This window comes from Notolabrus celidotus, chromosome 20 (genome assembly GCF_009762535.1).
Source record: "Notolabrus celidotus isolate fNotCel1 chromosome 20, fNotCel1.pri, whole genome shotgun sequence".
In the NCBI taxonomy this organism is placed as follows: Eukaryota; Metazoa; Chordata; class Actinopteri; order Labriformes; family Labridae; genus Notolabrus; species Notolabrus celidotus.
Genome location: NC_048291.1, coordinates 20,329,855 through 20,349,361, shown reverse-complemented (window position 1 = coordinate 20,349,361; position 19,507 = coordinate 20,329,855). Strand labels below are relative to the sequence as shown.

At 39.2% G+C, this 19,507-nt stretch overlaps 2 protein-coding genes across 2 annotated transcripts in view; both read right to left on the bottom strand.

Moving 5' to 3' along the window:
- cpt1cb (carnitine palmitoyltransferase 1Cb) overlaps positions 1 to 10,377 on the bottom strand; it is a 54,641-nt gene extending 44,264 nt beyond the window's left edge. Inside the window, exon 1 of the mRNA XM_034710944.1 lies at positions 10,155 to 10,377. The gene's annotated coding sequence lies outside the window, so the exon portion shown is untranslated. The remainder of the gene's footprint in view (positions 1 to 10,154) is intronic.
- A 3,424-nt stretch (positions 10,378 to 13,801) lies between these two features.
- si:dkey-16p21.7 (serine/threonine-protein kinase BRSK1) overlaps positions 13,802 to 19,507 on the bottom strand; it is a 40,907-nt gene continuing 35,201 nt past the window's right edge. The window contains 1 exon segment of the mRNA XM_034712319.1: positions 13,802 to 19,481. Within this exon segment, the coding sequence (XP_034568210.1) occupies positions 19,252 to 19,481 (230 nt within the window). The 3' untranslated portion in view covers positions 13,802 to 19,251.

Sequence of the window (19,507 nt, the reverse complement as noted above, 5' to 3'; positions counted from 1 at the left end):
CAATTTTGAAATTAATGGAATCTGCAAAGCCACCATTGTTTCCTTGTGAGCATGAGGTGGGCTGAAGTGAGGTTAAGTGCGGTTGTGACAGTGGGAAAGCTCTGCTATCGTAGCCACCATAGACTGTATAAAAAATGGTTTCCGTGTCACCCATCTGTTCCTGTTGCGCTGTTTTGCAATCGTCGACAGGTGCCATATTGGAAATGCTGAACACAACTCAACTGCATCTGAGCTAGTGTGAGGTAAAGAGGCAGGCCTTTATCCTTTTCGCTACTAGCTACAGGATGCCCGCCTGTCAATCAAGTCAGCCATGTCCTTAAATGGACAAAACTCGTAACTGTAATATCTTCAAGAATAACGAGTTATAAAAAAATGTACCCCATATACAGTGTGTGCTGATAGCGAAATAAGCTCTTCAGACCTAATCCGTTTTTTGAACCAGGCTGTAAACATGTTTATTATCGATGTAAAGATTGTTTTTTTCTAATGGGTGTGTATGTGGTTTCCTGTGTTTTTGCAGCCAGCTTCAAGTGGACACTCAATGAACTGCAGTTTTTTGCATTTTAAGACCGTAGCATTTCAAAACCCATTGACATCGTTAACCCGTAATCTGTGATCTGTTGTTTAGCCATGTTACGTAAATGTAGCTAATTCTATCCATTTGTTTTCCTTACCTTTAGACAGGTCGGCTAGTCCAAGCTCAAATCTCCCTTTAATGGATAGCAAACTCGTCACTTTGGAACATCCCTAGCACTGACACAATCTTATGTTGTTGTCGGCTCAAAATATAAGTTCAGCGGTGAAATGATGGCGGAGCTTTGTTATGGCGTTGTAGAGGATTAGCAATGTAAAAAGTAGGGATGGGCATTTCAAGCCAAAACACAATTCAATAATCATTGGCATCTATTCTGCATCTAACTGTCTCATTAATGGTCCATTTGTATGGCACTCACATTAACAAGCAGCAGGACGAGGTGCTGCTAGTAGCGGGAACTGACAGCGTCCTTTATGTCAGTGTTTCTGTGACATGGCGTGACGTGTATGTTTACATTTTACAGCCATGCTCAGTCTCTGGAAATACCTGTGAATTAGTGTGAGACTCTGAATCTGAGAAAATTGCAGCAACTGTCGCCAATGTTTTCTTCTTCTGTTACTTAATGCGGTTAGCAAACAGCTTTAAAGCGCTCTACAGCCACCGTTTGGTGGGAATACCGTATTTCAACCAGGCAGCGGGGAAAGCTATGAAAAATTAAGACAATATTCACAGTAACTCTTCCATTTTTAATGAGTGAACAAATATTTGAATATTCGAAAAGCATGTCTCATCTCTAGTAAAAAGGGGGAAAGAGCTGGGCTGGCTGTAGTGACCACATTAGCTACCACATTAGCTTGATTCCCCTTCATTATCTTAGTCTCCGGGTGTTTTGAGACTTTTTACAATAAGCCTACTATTCTTAGATGAAAGCATTTCTGACAAAAAAAAAGTCCTGCTAATCCTGCTTATTTCTATATCAGTTATAAGCCTATAGATTATAATAGATGTAGCAAAACCCCTGCTATTTTCAGCCGCATTGATATATATATATACATGTAGTGTATCTGTTTTCAAATCAGAGTTGGGAACTTTTGGACTGAAATAATTTTTCATTCAGTCTTCAGCAACCAATAAACAGGGTGTCGCATAAACCAATCAATCACTGCGTGGCTGAGATCTGTTTTGGTTTGGTTTCTTTTTGAGTCCTTCTCTCCTTCACTTCCTTTTTTAACCTAGTCACAAAGGAAACTTTCCGTCAGTGCTTTCGCTGCTCAATTTTACTGACTTCAAAATGGGCTATGACAGCTTGTTTGGAAACCTATTCCTCATTCCTCCAAAAGCTCCATTCCTCCAAATAGTTTCTCAGTTAACAGGCTGCAGCAGTGTGGGTACGGCAGCTCAGGGGCGCCTTGGGGCCGTAAAGTTGAAAGGCAGAGTAATGCACAGCTGTTGCACATGAGAGAGGCCCCTGGTACGTACTGCATGATGACATGACAACTATACAGTTACAGACCCACATCCTATAGAAAAGTAGGTCAACATATAATCTGTCTGGGGTTGTGTTTGTTCAGATCTCTGTCGTCTCTGCCCTCTCTCTCTCTCTCTTCAGTCTACTAATGCTGCATATTTCTCACTTCCAAACAGCCATTCTACTCTGCTAGAGGTGTTACATTTGTGTATGTATGTGTGTGTTGAGGACAGAGGAGCCGGAGGGGAGGGGGCTGTAAAAGAGGGACAATGAAAGTTGAAAGAAAGAAGGTGGGAAGACAAGTGTGGGCCTGTTAACTGCAGTTGGTGATGCGGCAACGGACACAGCAAAGATTTCTGTTCCAAGAAGGGCCTCATGGTGCCGGAGGATCAGTGAACGTATAATTATTATCTATTATGTGTGCGTTTGGACAACTAAACTATTAAACATCGTCACCCTTGCAGAAAACTAGTTGGTTGAACAAGTTATTAATATTAGTATTCGTAGGCCCAAAATTTAGGACATACATTTTGTCTAAGCTAATGCTACAGCTAGCCGAGCCCGGGACTGCAGCTCAGGTTAATGGCTACAGCCGTAATGCTATTCTGTTTTACTACCTGGGTATTTACAAGCACAGATGGTATCTTTTAGTGTGGAGGCTGGTTGTGTTACCTTTCTAACGTTAGCCGCACTCAGCAAAGCAGTCTGACATAATTTACCCACTCAATAACAGTAACCGGTTGGTTAGTCCGAATAAGGGATATAGTACACAATTAATCGATTAATTGATTGTTAAGACATTACTCGAAACACGCATTTTTGTTTTCAATTTTCCATCACGTGGAACGGACAACATGTGGTCTCATATTACGTTCAGCTATCAGGGAGGTGTTCTCAGTTTAAAGCATGTTTCTTAACCTAAAAAGCAAAACAGTAACACAGGCTTTGGTTGTAGGTCCATGCTTCACTTACTTACCATGTGTTAATGGTTCTTTTTGTTCTCCCTTTGCGCATGTCTCTCACTTTTCCCATGTAGATGGGACTGCTAACTGCGTTTGGTGTTTATTTAGAGCATCCTCTAATATCAGTGACTGATCAGCACTGCGCTTCATGCATACCTTGTTTGTGTCTTAATAAAAAGATTTTTGAAAAAAAAAGGGGAGGCATGTTTTGATGTAAATCAGCTGTTAAAGGGTTTGCGCACAGCAGAGACACTCAGCTGGCGGCTGGCGGCTGCGTGACAGGTTTCCGCTTTTTAAAGAGGATCAATACGCAACTGCTGCCAACAACGACACAAGGGTTGAAAACTTTAAACAGGACATTTCCCCACCTTTAGATACAAAGCCAACAGACTGGTGGGAATTGCTAGTATGCTATGTTTGCAGACCAGCAACATCAGAGCCGTCTGGGCTTTTCTGCCGCTGGACTGATTTTGACCCGGTGGCGCTCCCAGCTGACACCTGACCGCTTACACATGCTTATTTTTCTCAAGAAGAACGAGTTGGCAGAAAACTGGTCACTGTGAGTCTGAAGTACTTTTCTGTTAGTATTATGAGCCTTCACGATACAAAACAAAGACTATATCCGCAAAGAATATTTTTATGAGCCAAACTATAAAACACTGAATAAAGCAATACAAACGGTTAATATGAGTCTATATAACGCAAGAGAAGCTCCACAAAATTAACTACAAATCCGAGACCTATGTAACAGCTGTGGGGCTGATAAAGGTACATTTTACCATTGCGTATGAAAATAAGTCAGACGTGTAATGCAGGAGTTTTTATCTTTCAATTAGCTGTAGAACCAAAGTTTTTTCTTCTTGGCATCTACCCCAAAGGTCGTAACATGACCCGCAGAGAACGGGTCTTTGTAGACCTCTGCATTAGTGATGTTCGATACTACCAATTTCCTTTCCGTGCCGATACGAAGTAAAATTCAGGCTGGTATCGGCAATACCGATCCGATATCGATACTTTGTGCAAATACACCTAATGTGTCTGGTAAATCTAAAAAAACATTTACTTACTGTATGTTCCAGGAGCTTTTAGGGATGCAACACAAAAAAGGTCCACACCCAGTTCCTTAAGTAAACTGTGTTTTTAGCAGTTGTGACTAGAAATGTCAAATCCTCAGTTTAAAAAAGTTTTGAGTTTTTTAAAGGAGAAGTGATAGTTGTTCCTTACTTGTGGTTATACGTTTATTTTGGTTCATATTGCACAAACTGGGCAGGAAGTTGTGTCATTTCTTGCTAGCATCTTTGTAAAGATTGGAAACAAAAGTGCTAACTTGGAAACATGTTTACAATCTGTTTTATATATACAAGAGAGAAGGTGTTTTTACATTCTGTTTCGTAAGGCATGCTGGTTAGAGGTTTTTAAGAGATGGAAAATCACTTCAGAGCAACACTTGGCTAAGTGTTAAGGCTGTTCACTGTTGTTGTAGTAACTAGTCAATTATTCTGCTGCAAATGTTTTGTCTCCGACGTGATGTTGATATCAAGTGTATCCAACTTGTATTAATTTCCATGCATTTTGTGATCCTAATTTGACATATGTGCATTACTATACTTAAAGCTAGGGTTGGTACTCACGGAAAACTAGCATGAATTTGAATGTAGCATTCCCTTAGGACTCCGTCCAACCCATAGACTGTAGAAAATATGGACGTAGTATCCGTGACATTCCCTATCTGTTTCTGCAGTGCTGTTTTGAGGCCAATCGTCGGCAGGAGCCATATTGCTGCTGTGGAGTGATTGTGACGTAAAGAGGCCTAAAGCCAGCTGTGCCTCTCATTGGAAGATTCGTAATCTCAATATCTTAGAAATTGCAGCGTTAGAAAAAAATTCACCCCCTGTATAGTGTGTGCCGATCGAGAAATGATCTATCCAGACTACACTTGTCTTTTGTACCAGGCTGCAAACATGTTTATTTCTGCTGTAAAGATCAGCTTTTTTGAATTGGTGTGTATGTGGTTTCCGATACTTCCGAAGCCAGCCTCAAGCGGATCCTTGATGAACTGCAGTTTTTAGCACCTCCGCATTGGACTTATATTTTTAGACCGGAGGTTGCCACTTGGCTGCAGCTTACTTTAGCTCATCTTGTTTCACTCTTACTTTTCAGATGTCTAATTACTAAAGTCCTTTACCTATTTTAAGACAGAGGTAAAGACATGATCTTCAAATGTGAGGTTGACAACACTGACAGTGAAGCAGAGTGATTGTAAATGTTTTATAGTTTGAGGCACAGGCTTGAAACTGCAGACTGACTGGCTGTTGTCATGGGATTCTCACATTGTCAGTCACAGGAGCCTTTGATCTATGGGAAACACTTCATGCTGGTCTTAACCGCCCAAACTTACTTTTAACTTGACCCTTCCACAAAATAAGCTAAACCCACACTAAAGAACAATTCAAGTTACACGTTAAAGGAGTAAAGCCTGACTTGAACTACAAAACTTATTCACATTGAATGAAAACTTTTGCACAGATGCACTGAAACCTGGGTGGGTTAAAAGGTCAACAAGTTCTGGTTGACACTCATAATCTCTCACTGTAAAACTCTTAGAAAAATTGAAAAAAGTTCAAACATGTCACAAGTGGTAATAATCTTATTTATCATTTCTCCACATTTCCATGTGAGAGTTTGCAGGTTTCATTTTACAGGTCTGAGTTAGAATCAGCACAAAGGATTAAAGCATGTTCCAGAACTCGCTGAAGGAACGTCGCACTATCACTCTTTGGATTATTAACCCAGAAAGTTGTTTAACATTTACTTACTGTATGTTCCAGGAGCTTTTAGGGATGCAACACAAAAAGGTCCACACCCAGTTCCTTAAGTAAACTGTGTTTTTAGCAGTTGCAACTAGAAATGTCAAATCCTCAGTTTAAAAAAGTTTTGAGTTTTTTTAAAGGAGAAGTGATAGTTGTTCCTTACTTGTGGTTATACGTTTATTTTGGTTCATATTGCACAAACTGGGCAGGAAGTTGTGTTATTTCTTGCTAGCATCTTTGTAAAGATTGGAAACAAAAGTGCTAACTTGGAAACATGTTTACAATCTGTTTTATATATACAAGAGAGAAGGTGTTTTTACATTCTGTTTCGTAAGGGATGCTGGTTAGAGGTTTTTAAGAGATGGAAAATCACTTCAGAGCAACACTTAGCTAAGTGTTACGGCTCTGTAACTGAAGTGTGTTTGTGATTGGGACACACAGGAGCAGATCTAAATTCACCAATTCACTTAAAGCTGGGGTTGGTAGTCAGATTTAGATACACTTTTTGTTATACTGGCTCAAATGATCTTTATGTCCCAATGGCAATCAATACATAACGTGTTCTTAAAAAAGAGCGAAAAAGAGCTGCTATCTACAGCCGGAGTGAACCTGGGAAAACACCAACCAATCACTGACTTTAAGGTCCATTTTTTTTAAACAAATCAAATCCCGTCCTGCCGTTCTGACTGCCTCCTGTGCGTACATTTCCCCGGCGTGCACTCCCCGTCTCCTGCCTCTGCTTCCTCTGCCTCTATTTACTGCCCCTGTCGCTCGACCTCCGGCCTGTCCCCTCTGACCGATGAGGGGCTTTGCTCAGGACTGTAGTCCGGATCAGAGTCTAAAAAGCTCTCACCACGGGGGCTCTGACAAGCAAAATAATTAATGACATTTAGTAAGTCCTACAGAAAATGTAGATGTACTGTAGCGTCCACCCGGACGCTGTAGGGATGAAGAGCCGATTCGTGAACAAGTTGAGCTTTACTAACCGGTCACTGTCTGCCGTGATCACGCCAACCAACAAAGCAACAATCAATGTTTGAATGAATGAAAAACTTCTCTTGCCTCTCCTCTCTCCCGCTCGCACACTCTACACCTCTCCTGATGCCTTCACTAACCGTCAACACTGTAGGAATTAAGAACATCTACACTGAACACGTTTAACAAACAGTAGAGCTGTTACAGTATTATATGTGTTATAACTTTTCTCCTGATATCGTGTCACTGGTACAACTGGATAATGCTAGCATGACAGTTGTGAGTGCTAACAGCAGCCATGTTTGTTTGTGTTTTTAACTTTCACTATGATAATGTTTTGTTGAGGACCGGTTTTGAATAAGTCACGATCATATGGTCGAAGGGGCGTCGTTTTGGAGGAGCTCCGAGGGAAGGGGGGAGGGGTTAGACGGAGTCCTGAGGAAATGCTACATTCAAACTCATGCTAGCTTTCCATGACTACCAACACTAGCTTTAACTGCAAATTTTCAATAAAAGTCACTACTTCAAATTTGTCCTCTGGGGGTCGCATAAAATCATAGTGCTGATAGATTGCACCTGAACAGCACTTTTTTTCTGGACTTTTTTTCTCAAAGTGAGAAAATAGATTACTTGCTGTTGAGATTCATAAAGACTTTTTAGAGCACTATAAGATGATCCACTAACTACTAACACTAGCACTACACCTCTGCATACAACACTGTCCAGCAAGCAAACTGTTCATGCTGGAGCTGAGTGGTCCACAATAATCAACTTTACCTTCTTCATTATAATAAACTCTGTTCTTTTGCAGTTAACATTACACTCGGTGTGTCAGGTGAATGGGCAACCTGTGTGTTTGGTGCATTCACAGCAGGTTTCAGAACTTTTTCAGAATGTACTTACTTTTTGCACTAAAATAAAAGGGACAAATTTAGAGTTGTAGTTATTTATAGGTCATTATGTTATGATTTTGCTGGTCGGGCCCGCTTCAGATCAACTTGGGCTGTATGTGGCCCCTGAACTGAAAGGAGTTTCACGCCCCTGAACTAGTCCATTATTATGCTGCAAATGTTTTGTCTCCGAGGTGATGTTGATATCAAGTGTTTTCCCACTCTTAATTAATTGTGGTCCCAATTTGACATGTGCGCATTACTATGCTCTAACAATTTAGCTAAGTAATGCTAGCTTAAGCATTATTATTAAAGCAGTACAAATTCACCTAATTTTTCGAAGTTTAAGAGTCTTGACTGTGCTACAACCAAGGCGTAAAATTAACATCTGCCAAGCGCCAATGGCGGGTATAAAATTAGTTTGGCGTGTAAAACAAAAACACACACCTGATGGAAAATTTTGTATTGCATGTGAGGTTTTGTTTTCATACTCTCGCCCATTTCTGCCAACTGTCAGGCTATTTTGACCCTCGCGGCGCGCTGTACTTATGTTGTGATGTTGGTACGTCGGGAACAGTGGTTCACTTGCCTGGGCACTGCCGAGGTGCCCCTGAGCAAGGCACCGAACCCCCAACTGCTCGGGGTGCGCTGCTTGATGGCAGTATCCTCACTCTGACATCACTCCCTAAGCATGTTCACTGCATCTGTGTGCATTTGTATGTATATACCAAAAAAACTGTATGTGTAGCATGTCCAAAAATAGCATATCTGAATCAGCACTGTTCTTCATACTGTGTATGTTTGTTTTTAAATAACTAATATTTTTTATTGTGCAATAACTTACCTAATCTATTTATCAGATAGAAGTGTACATAGTGTGTATATATCTGTAATAGTTGCCATATTTTATTTTATTTTTACTTTATTTTATTCTATTTTATTTTATTCTGTTTTATTCTATTCTATTTTATTTTATCCTTGTCATTGCTATTATTACTGTTATTATATTTTTTAACTATGTTAGTACATTGTTGTATTCCCCTGTACCATGTTGTAAGCTGCTATAACAAAAGAAATTTCCCCCAACGGTGGACAAATAAAGTATATCTTATCTTATGTTATCTTATCTTATGAGTGAAAAATTGAATTTCCCCCCTGGGGATTAATAAAGTACCTTTCTTTCTTCTTCTTCTTCTTAATAAAATAGCAATAATCTAATTTTATCTGTATTCTTTAAGTGATGTTTAAGTTGGATTTTCATAATAAAAACGTATGGTAATTATTTTAAATCAAATAAGGCCTGATTTTTATTTGGCCGGTGAAAAATATTTTTGGCCGGTACATTTTGGAGGTCAGTAGCCAATGGCAGATGAGGTAAAAAGTTAATATTATGCCCTGGCTACAACATTGTATTTATTTTTTTTACAGCAAACGACAGTGAAGTTCTTAAAGTGGGCTTAGAGTATACCTACAAATTGGTGTTTGATATTTAATTGTCACGACCACCGTAGAGAAACAGGTTTTACCTGCCGGAGTGGAGAGACCGGTGGAGTGACACGAGCTCCGTTCATTCAGCAGACAGACCCAGCGCGCGCACGACAGAGGGCGGCGGGAAGAATCGCGCGTGCACGGTACACACAGTGGACACAGTACCCACTATTGAGTACACAACAGCGGAGGCTCAATGTCAACATTTTATAATGTTAGTTTTAATTTACTTGAAGTTCATCCCGCTCTAAAGCAGCTCTAACTCTCATGTTGAATTATTCAAAGCACTGGCACCTTCCTGTGAAATGTTTTTTTTTAAATTTGTAATATTTCCACTTCCTGGCCAAGCAAATTAAATGAGCTTAAATACCTTGATACAGTCAAATGCTGATTCTCAGCGCCGTTTTTAGCGTATTGGCAATATGTCACTTGTTACACAGCTTTAAATGTTTAAGAGGAATGTTCTCATTTGAATGTAGACGCGGGTATGTAAATAAGCTACATAGTATTTGCCTCTAAATGTTTTTCCAAGATGTTCCTGAAGACTGAGCGGTCAAGCCCGGATGTTTTCCTTTTCATCAAGTATTGCATGTTTAGCTTTAGCTGTTAGCAAAAACTTCAAACACCAAGTAGCTTCGGCTTGTTTGAATGTGGCAGAGCCCCCAAACCGGTTCAGTCGGAGGAAATAGTTACAGTCTGAAGCAACCATGTTTCTCACCATCAACCAGCTACATCATCATGTTCATATGTGGGTGGACAGAAACACCTTAAGCTTCCAAAACATCTACTACAAACCAGAAATTCAACTCAGCCTTATTACACATCCGCGAAGGACAGTGTATTAGCTCACATGTGCAGTAGCCTAGTGTATTATCACTGATATTCAACACAGTGGTCCATACATGCTCAGCACCATCTCCCACACCATGCGATGCACAAAAGCCGACTGAGAGCAAAAGGACCAGGATACAAATATATTCAGAACAAAGGAGACAACTTTAGTAAAAGAGCTGATCAAAATTGTACCTGAGGTGTTTGTCGAGGAGCTTTGTCGATGAGAAGATAGATACGGAAAAGTCTGTTTTGCACTCCTCCCTTCTTCTTTAAGGCTGCAGCCGAACTCAGTGAAAACGAACCTTTCTCCGACCAGCAAGGCAATCACTGCCAGCTTGCAAAGATAGTGTGAATATGAGAAGATGAGCCACTCCCATGTGAAAGACAGGAGGCCAAACCGGTGGTGTGTAAATGTAGGCGTCCAATTTGGTACGTTTGTATGGGGCGCCGTTTGTAAAGTTGTGCACACCGAAAATAACTGCAACATTTCTCCACATTTAGCTCCAAAACGTCATAAAAATGAAGAGTGAATTTTTAAAAGTCACTTTTTTTTTATCACATTTAGAGGAATATTTGTGATGTTCTTCACAGATTTACATTTAACATTTATATTTATATTTTACATTTACATTTATATTTAGCATTTCCATTCATATTTTACATTTATATTTAAATTTATATTATATTTATATTTAACATTTATATTTATATTTAACATTTAGATTTATATTTAACATTTATATTTATATTTAGCATTTTGATTTAACAATTATTTTAACTAAATATATTTTTCAAGACAAAATTAAATGTGAAGAACATCACAAATATTCCTGTGTATAATAGTGTGATATAAAAAGTGACTTTTAAAAATTCACTCTCCATTTTTATGACGTTTTGGAGCTAAATGTGGAGAAACGTTGCTGTTATTTTCGGTGTGCACAACTTTACAAACGGCGCCCCATACGTTTGCCCATAAGTTAAGCTAGGATGATAAATTAATGAAATAGCCTTCCACTTAAATAAAATAAATTCAATTAAATCTAATTCATAAGGGTGATAGTGATTATTTATCACTGTGAGGTGATTTTAACTGTTTTGTCATAATAGTCTAGTTTGTTTCACTTCAGGCTTCAAATATCATGTCAAAACCTCTCTGGACACTTTTTCAGTGTCAGAGTAAGAGCTCCTCATTTTCAAAGTCTGTTTGCAGGAAGCCACAAGTGATGTCACAGTGAAACGCCCATCTTTGACATACAGAGCATACATTTTTTTGAAGGGTACATTTTTAGGGTAAATAGGTCGATCTTTAACCCAAACACGATTGCTACTTTTACAATTATTTTAAGAATTTTCTTTAATTTTTTTCAAAGACTCAGCAGTTTTAGACGGATTCACTGTCTTAAATTGATGCTTCTGATCTGTTTGGTAACACTACTCCAAGACTCTGTTTCCTATTTAGCCTTAACCCCTTGATTCACTCAGGTCCCTCAGTTATCACCCAATTAAGTTTGTATTTGGGTTCGTCATTCTACCGTTTGTATGACTATGACTGTTATATGAATGTGACCCGTTTTAAGTTTTTATTTTTATTTAATTCAATTTTATGTTTAATATATTACAGTAGCCATAAGCAGCCATGCATCCATACATTTAATTTACCTGATTTTTCTACAATAATAACTTTATTTTAAATTATTTCTCAAAATCAGACAGATATCCCCAGAGTTGCAAGAGCACAAAATAAACACATAAAATAGGCTTACCTTACGTCATTATGTAAATGTAAATAAAATGTATGCATGCATGTCCACTTAGGGCTACCATAGCCACATAAGAATGAATGTTCAATAATAAATAAAATAAAATAATAGCAAAAGAAAGAACTTGGTCAAAGTCTTGGTATTTAAAATCTCTGATATTGAATGAAGAGTCTTCAAATATGGAAAAAACAAATCCTTACAGTCTTTGAGTAGGAATCCAAATTTCTGTGGTTAACCAAGGAGATAAGGAAATTGGAAAAAAATAACATTTTCAGACTGAAATTTTGGCTACAGTTGTATGAAAAGTTTGGGCACCCCTGATAATTTCCATATTTTCATTTATAAATCACTAGGTGTTTTATCAGAAACTTCATTTTGATATATCAAATAACTGATGGACACAGTAATATTTCAGCCGTGAAATTATGTTTTTTTAATTAACGATAAATGTGCAATATGCATCAAAGCAAAATTAGACAAGTGCATAAATTTGGGCACTCCAACAGAAAAATCACATCAATATTTAGTAGAGCCTCCTTTTGCAAAAATAACAGCCACTAGACACTTTCTATAGCCTGTAATGAGTGTCTGGATTGTTATTTTGAAGTTATTTTGGACAATTCTTCATTACAAAACATCTCCTGTTTAGTTAAGCTTGATGGTTTCCGAGCATGGACAGCCCACTTCAAATCATTTTCACAGATTTTCAATGATCTTCAAGTCTGGGGACTGGGGTGGCCATTCTAGAACATTGTACTTGTTCCTCTGCATGAATGCCTGAGAACATTTTGAGCAGTGTTTTGGGTCGTTGTCTTGTTGAAATATCCAGCCCCGGCGTAACTTCGACTTTGGGACAGATTCTTGAACATTATTCTTAAGAATTTGCTGATATTCAGTGGAATCCATGCGACCATCAACTTCAACAAGATTCTCAGTACCAGCACTAGCCACACAGCCCCACAGCATGATGGAACCTCCACCAAATTTTACTGTGGGCAAGTGTTTCTCTTAGAATGCTGTGTTCTTTCACTTCCATCCATAACGGTGCTTGTTATGCCCAAATAACTCAATCTTTGTTTCATCAGTCCACAGCACCTTATTCCAAAATGAAGCTAGCTTGTCCAAATGTGCTTTTGCATACCTCAAGCGACTCTGTTTTAGGCATGTGCTCAGAAAAGGCTTCTTACGCATCACTCTCCCATACAGCTTTTCCTTGTGCAAAGTGCGCTGAATTGTTGAACGATGGACATTGACACCATCAGCTGCAAGATGATCTGTAGGTCTTTGGAGGTGGTCTGTGGGTTGTTTTTGCACCATTTTCCCCATCCTTCGCCTTTGCCTCTCAAATATTTCTCTTGGCCTGCCACATCTGGCCTTAACAAGAACTGTGCCTGTAGCCTTCCATTTTCTCACTATGTTCCTCACATTCGAAACTGACAGCTGAAATCTCTGAGATAGCTTTTTGTAGCCTTCCCCAAACCATAATGCTAAACAATCTTTGTTTTCAGGTCATTTGAGAGTTGTTTTGAAGTCTCCATGTCGCCACTCTTCAGAGGAGAGTCAAAGAGAAAAACAACTTGAAATTGGCCACCTTAAATACCTTTTTCATGATTGGATGCACCTGTCTATGAAGTTCAATGCTAAATGAGCTCATCAAAACCAATTTTGTGTTCCAATAAATCAGTGTTAAGTAGTTACAGGTATTCAACAATAAATGACAAGGGTGCCCAAACATTTGCACAGCCTATTTTTGACATCTAATTTAATTTCATACAATTAGTATTGCTACACTCAAAGTTTTTGTCTGGGAAAACACCCCAGTACTCAGCTTTGATGAGACAATGAATGACATGCCACTTTGATCATTTCTGTGAAGACAGAGTAAATTATTATGCAGCCTCAGAGGGGTGCCCACACTTTTTCATACGACTGTATATTTGCCTAAACAAAAACTGTTACATAAAATACATTCCTATGGATCTCATCAAGTATTAACGTCATACTGTTGGGCACGCTTAGTCCCACTGCAAACCAAAATATTGTACATGTACCATGAAACAGAACACATATAACAACAAATATTTTCCATTATTTATTGGTCAGTATTCTCACAGGCAATAATAATCATTGTCATAATAGTGCACTTTTCCTTTTTTGTAATTATACTACAGACATTTCTCTTTGTCGTTGTCATTATCAATCATGTAAGCAGTTTTCTTGACTCACCCTCCTCCACACACCTCCTCCCTCTAGATTATTTCTAACTTCACCTCCAGAGTGAAAAAAAAAAAATCATTTCAGTGTAGAGTGGAAGCTGATAATATGGGGGGAGTGGTCATGGGTAGGGCGTGGTGAGGTGTGGCAGGGGTGGAGGATAATATGGGCTGGAGACAAGAGATTATAGTCATACAGTCGTAACTGCAGAAGAAGAATGAGCAATAATGATGAGAGAAAGTTGTGACTACAGTGTCGATAAAAGATAGTGAAGGCTACATAGATATGGATGGCATACAATGGAGACAGACAGAGATACAGCATATACAAATGTATACAGCATCTGCGTTGAGTATACAGTGTATAAAATGTATATAAGGGGAGGGGATGATTATATAAGGGCTGAGATATGTGCAGTTGGGGTTTTGGAGATACAAATAGGAGGGATGGGGGTTGTAGAAAATGTTAAGTCCATGGATGGCTGGTGGGGTAAAGTAGGAATGAGAAAGGGAGGAAGGGAGGGGTGAGATTTCTCTCAACAGGAAGTCTCAGCCACAAACGTGCCGAGAGTCCCGCTGTGTTTGAATGAAAGTTTACTACAAAAGTGGAAGCAGCCACTTTTTCTCCTGTCTTTGTTTGCTCTTCTTGTTAACTTGTATCTTTTATCTAAAAGGGATTTAAGAGGGTAAACTTGACTTAGACTGACTTGAACCCTGACCTCCTGCTTCCTTTGGTAATGTGACTGTAACTTGAAACCCCCTTGACCTCTGCCTTTTCAAAAGTGAGCACCTCAGTGTCTGGATTTTCCAGGGAGGCCCACTTGAGCACCAGGATGAGAAAAAGAAAGCCGCTGGTTACAAATAGAGGTCAAGCCATTATTGTCCAATAAGAAAATAAAATGGAAGAAACCTTTCTTGATCAATCAGTCTGTTCTTGTGGATGAAACAGAGTCCCCGGAACTAAACTACATGGATAACATTTTCCTGCTTTTCAGGAATTTCAGGATGCCTTAAAGAGACCAGAGTATGTCAAAGAAACTGCCACTTGATAGTGTTTCTTCCATTCTAGTTAAGCTCTTTCAGCTTAATGTGCTGAGTGTGTGAAGACTATAGTAAAGTCAGCTAAAGATGTAGAATGATACCAGTGGAGTTTGCATGAGCTAAACACCTAGAGTTCCCTGGGACTGATTCAGAGACATACACATGCATTCATGGTTTAGCTTGTAATTCAGGCTAAAAGTAAACAGCCATGCTAGCTTCTTTGAGAGGCTGTACTTGCTAGAGCACTGCTTGAGCTAAATGCTAACATTAGCATGCTAACATACTTACAGAAATAATGCTTAATTGCTACTGTCTGGAAGAAGCAGCAACCTTTGGGGTGGTAAAATAAAAAAATGCAGTCATTAATGTGTCTACCTAGAGCTGGCTCCAAAGGTGAGGTTAACCCCAGTGGAGCCCATATATTTCTACTTATTAAAAGAGTATGGTGATGATTTTTTATAATTCCTCTAGAATTCAAGGATTTATGTCAAGGCTTATTTTTTCATAAATAGGTGAGTGAGTGATTTGACTGACAGGTGGGGGTGATGTAGATGTTTGTCTGCTGGCTACACCTGCCTGAGCTCGACCTCCTTGCCAGTCTCTAGATTAGCCAAATATTAGATGGTGTCTCTGTTTCTAATACAGCGACCTCATCATTGAATCACTCTGCTTCACAGAAATCAACTGATAATGTTACTGAGAAGGCGCCCATGTTTTATGCAATCTATCTCTGGTTTAAAAGGTACAATGACTCGCATGTGAAACCCGTTAGCTTTACTTGTTAGCATGCTAACATTTACTAGTTAGCTCCAAGCACAAATGCCAATTTTGCAGGTGTTTGACAGTAATTTAAAGTTTCAAAATATAGTGGCAATGGTTTCAGGGGTGGTTAAGTCATTTTAGTCTGCTCTAAAGTTACTGACCGACAGAGAAAGAGGCATAGCCAACCTAAGACTAGCCTAGCTCAAAACAGACTCATATTTTGAAAGGCAGGGGATGTGTCTGTCTTCAGTTTATCTGATTCACCCACAAATATTTCAAACTAATGGTGTAACATTCCAGCAGCTTGTCATCCTGCTATATTTTGCCTTAGATGTCAGTCAGAAACACCCAAAAGACAGAACAAAAAAAGACTGAGTGACTCAGCACAAATAAATATGGCAAGACTTTTGTTCAAACTCAAACTGTATCTATGCGGGGTCTTATCACTCACTGTGTGTGTGCACATGGAATATTTTTAAAGTGGTGTAGTATATGAACATCTATGGAGCAAACAGTAATGAGTGAACAAAAAGAACAAAATGGGTAAAAACACAAGATAATGATGAAAGGAATTTCTGCAGCATATGTTTTTAGACTGTAAAAGACAAAGTAGTCAAAGTTATTGTCAGTTTTTTTCAGGAAAGCTGGTTTGCACTGCAGCGTCAGATATCTTGAAAGTGGCAATTCCATTTTTTCCCATCCGTCTTCTACTTGTTGTGAAAAAACAAAACAAAAAAAAAAACAACTTTAACGAATACTTGACAAATAAATATATGACAAATAAAGAAATAATAAATAAATACATAAATACATACATACATAAATACATTTTCATTAAATGTGTGGAACCAAAATGTGCTTACAACTTGCAACAATAAGTTTTTGACATTCACAGGGTTAGTGCACCCTCCACTATGCCGGTGGCAAACAGAACATTTCTTTAAAACTCAGACCGGAGGAAAGTAAAAAAAAAAAGAATGGAGGGTGAAAGTAAAACACGCAAAAATAAATAATTTAAAATCATTCTTTCCGTGTGGCTTATTTTTCCTCTTCCTCCTCTGGGCAGTATGTGCGTAGGGTCTTTATGACAACAGATGTCAGATGTCAGTCATTTCTCTCTTGCTGTCTTTTTTCTTCTTATATGAAAAGTACATTATTTGTTCATCTCCACCCGCCTCTCTCTTTCCTCCCTCCATCTCTCCTTTCAGAGCCAGAAAGAGTGCAGGCTTATGGGGAATCAGCCTCACCCTTCATCCTTCGGCATCTTTTTTAAAACAAGAAGGAACAAAGGGAGGGTTTCAAGTTCCTTATAATATATCCTAAAAGGCTTGGTTGACCTGTTTGGTCAACTTTTTATTTGAGTTCCAAATTTCCATCCTCATCCACCTTCATCGACTGAAATTTCATTAACTTTTGTTCCCTTGTTGGTTACAGGACAGGTTTGGATTTTTTTCTCGTCAACACACAGTATTCACATGCTCACAATTTTCAGAGTGTTCTCACACTGTTGGTCAGGGTAAGTACTTCTCCTCTCCATGCTGGCTTGGAAGTTATACATTTCTTGAGTGATTCCATTATAAGAGACAGGAGTCAAAAACGCATAGTGTAAAACACATTCCAAAGATTTAGCAGTCTTCGCTAAATGCAATGGGAATCCCTGTCCTGGCAAACCTCTGTAGGCTTGTGTCATAGCTTAGCATTTAGACCATATCAACAAGCTGTTAATTTAGCAAAAGCCACCACATTAGAATTCTACTTGGATGTTTTAGTCAGTGTTGTCACAGCAAGTATCGAAAACTTCTAAATCAACTGGGGGCGGCAGGGCTTCAAAGCACTAATAGCAATAGCTACATTTTGATAGAATCCTTTGTTAGCACTAATGCTAATCCAAAGGATTCAGATCATTTTAAGCCGCCATATTAATTTTCTTGAATCAGACCTAACTTAATTACAAAGAAAGAAAGAGGTATAGTTTTGACTTGGGCTTAAGTTTTTCCGTAGCTAGAGCAGGCTAGTTAAGTTAGCTAAGATTGTGACTTAGCTAACAGAAGATTTTTAAACAAAAAACTTGATTTGAGAGGTCCTTACTAGATGTCTGCATTCATGTGCATTCGTGTTTCAATGACTGTGGACGGGCCAGCTGTGCTAGTTATAGCTGATATGGTCTTGACAACAGCTGTTCAGGGCTGGGGCTTCACATAGGCTACTTTAGCTAGGCTAAAACTGCTGTAGCTTAACAACAGCTTTGGCTAATTATCATTTTGTTGGATCATTTTGTTGATTTTGTTTCCTATCGTTCACTTCACTTAGAAAGTATTGCTTCACAGTCAGAATGAAGAGAAGAAAAACTACTTAGAACTATATATTCGTTCTACATATAGTATAAAAAAATCCTATTTTTGACAGAATTGACTGTAAACATTATTTGTGAGTTAGGCTACATTTTCAGCCACTAATTTTACTGTCCTTCCATTTCTACTAAATACCCCTCACTAGCTAAACTCTATTTTACTATTCATATCCATCTCTTTCAGTGGGTATTTTTACATGTGAGACATTCTACTGGTAGTGTGACTAGTGTCCTTAAAATGGGGCTAAATCTAGCTCTCTGTCCACTTTTTCTCCTCCATTAAAGGCATTACGGTATCATAGCTTTATCTGTGGAACTACTGGAATAATTGTGGGACTCTACGCTGCTCATACACTCAAGGAAATATTGCATCCTGTCTGTCCGGTTTTGATATTCACATAGCTGTAGGGCCACATAATGTAGACCCTGTCAGATCCATCTTCTGTCATGTTTTCCTCTGCTTTCAGACTCACTGATGATGAAATAATTTTTAAGCTTTGCTTATTCTTAAGGGAAAAAATCCATGCCAACAATCAAGTCTTCATTAACTGTAATTTCTGTTCAGAATTAACCTTCCATAGTTGTGAATAAAGTTTTGTCCTTAAACAGAGTGAGGGGAAGAGAGGAGACAGGCTCATCAGGTTTTGATCAGATATTGTTGAGGAGGCTTGATAATCCAGGCGACCGTAAGCTGTCCCAAAAAAAAAAGATAAATGAGAATGCTGTCCAGTGTTGTTTCGAGTGGCTGATGGGAGGTTTCCTTTGGGATTTGAACCTTGACTTGCATGTGATTAATGGTTGAACAGTCATGTGCTTTTTAGATTCATCAGAGCGTAAGCTTTTCCTGTATGTCTCTGGTAAGATGGGACTTCTTGGATGCCCCATCCTTGGATGTGTTTCTCCAGGGTGAACCTGCCCTTGAAGGCTGACCAGAGATCAACCTGCCTCCTACAAGTATACATTTTCAACTTAGCCATTGGAGGGAGCCATCCTCCATCATATCCCTTTGAAGAAGAACTGCTCCTCTCCCATTGCTTTGGAATAACAGAAGGAAGCAAGACAGGAAGTAAGGAAAAGGTTAGGAAAGAATGTGGGAAGGATTGAGGGAAGGAAGAGAAAAAGGCAAGGAAGAAGACCCTCGCCTTTCTTCCGAAACATTCTTTTCAGGGATGAGACTGTGTCCCGTTGGATGACGAGAGGAGTCTGGTTTTGTCCTTCCCTGATCCTCGCCTTTGCAGGACCGTCCCACTACTGCTCCCACTTCCGCTTACCCCATCTGCTGCACGCTCCTTCTCTCCCCGCTCCCGCTCCCGCTCTGATCCGCTTTCAGAACGCCGGGAGTTCTGACGAGAAGGAGTGCTGGGTTGACGGGTAAGCTGACCGTTCTTCTCATCTGAGGGACGAGAAGTTAAATCAGGT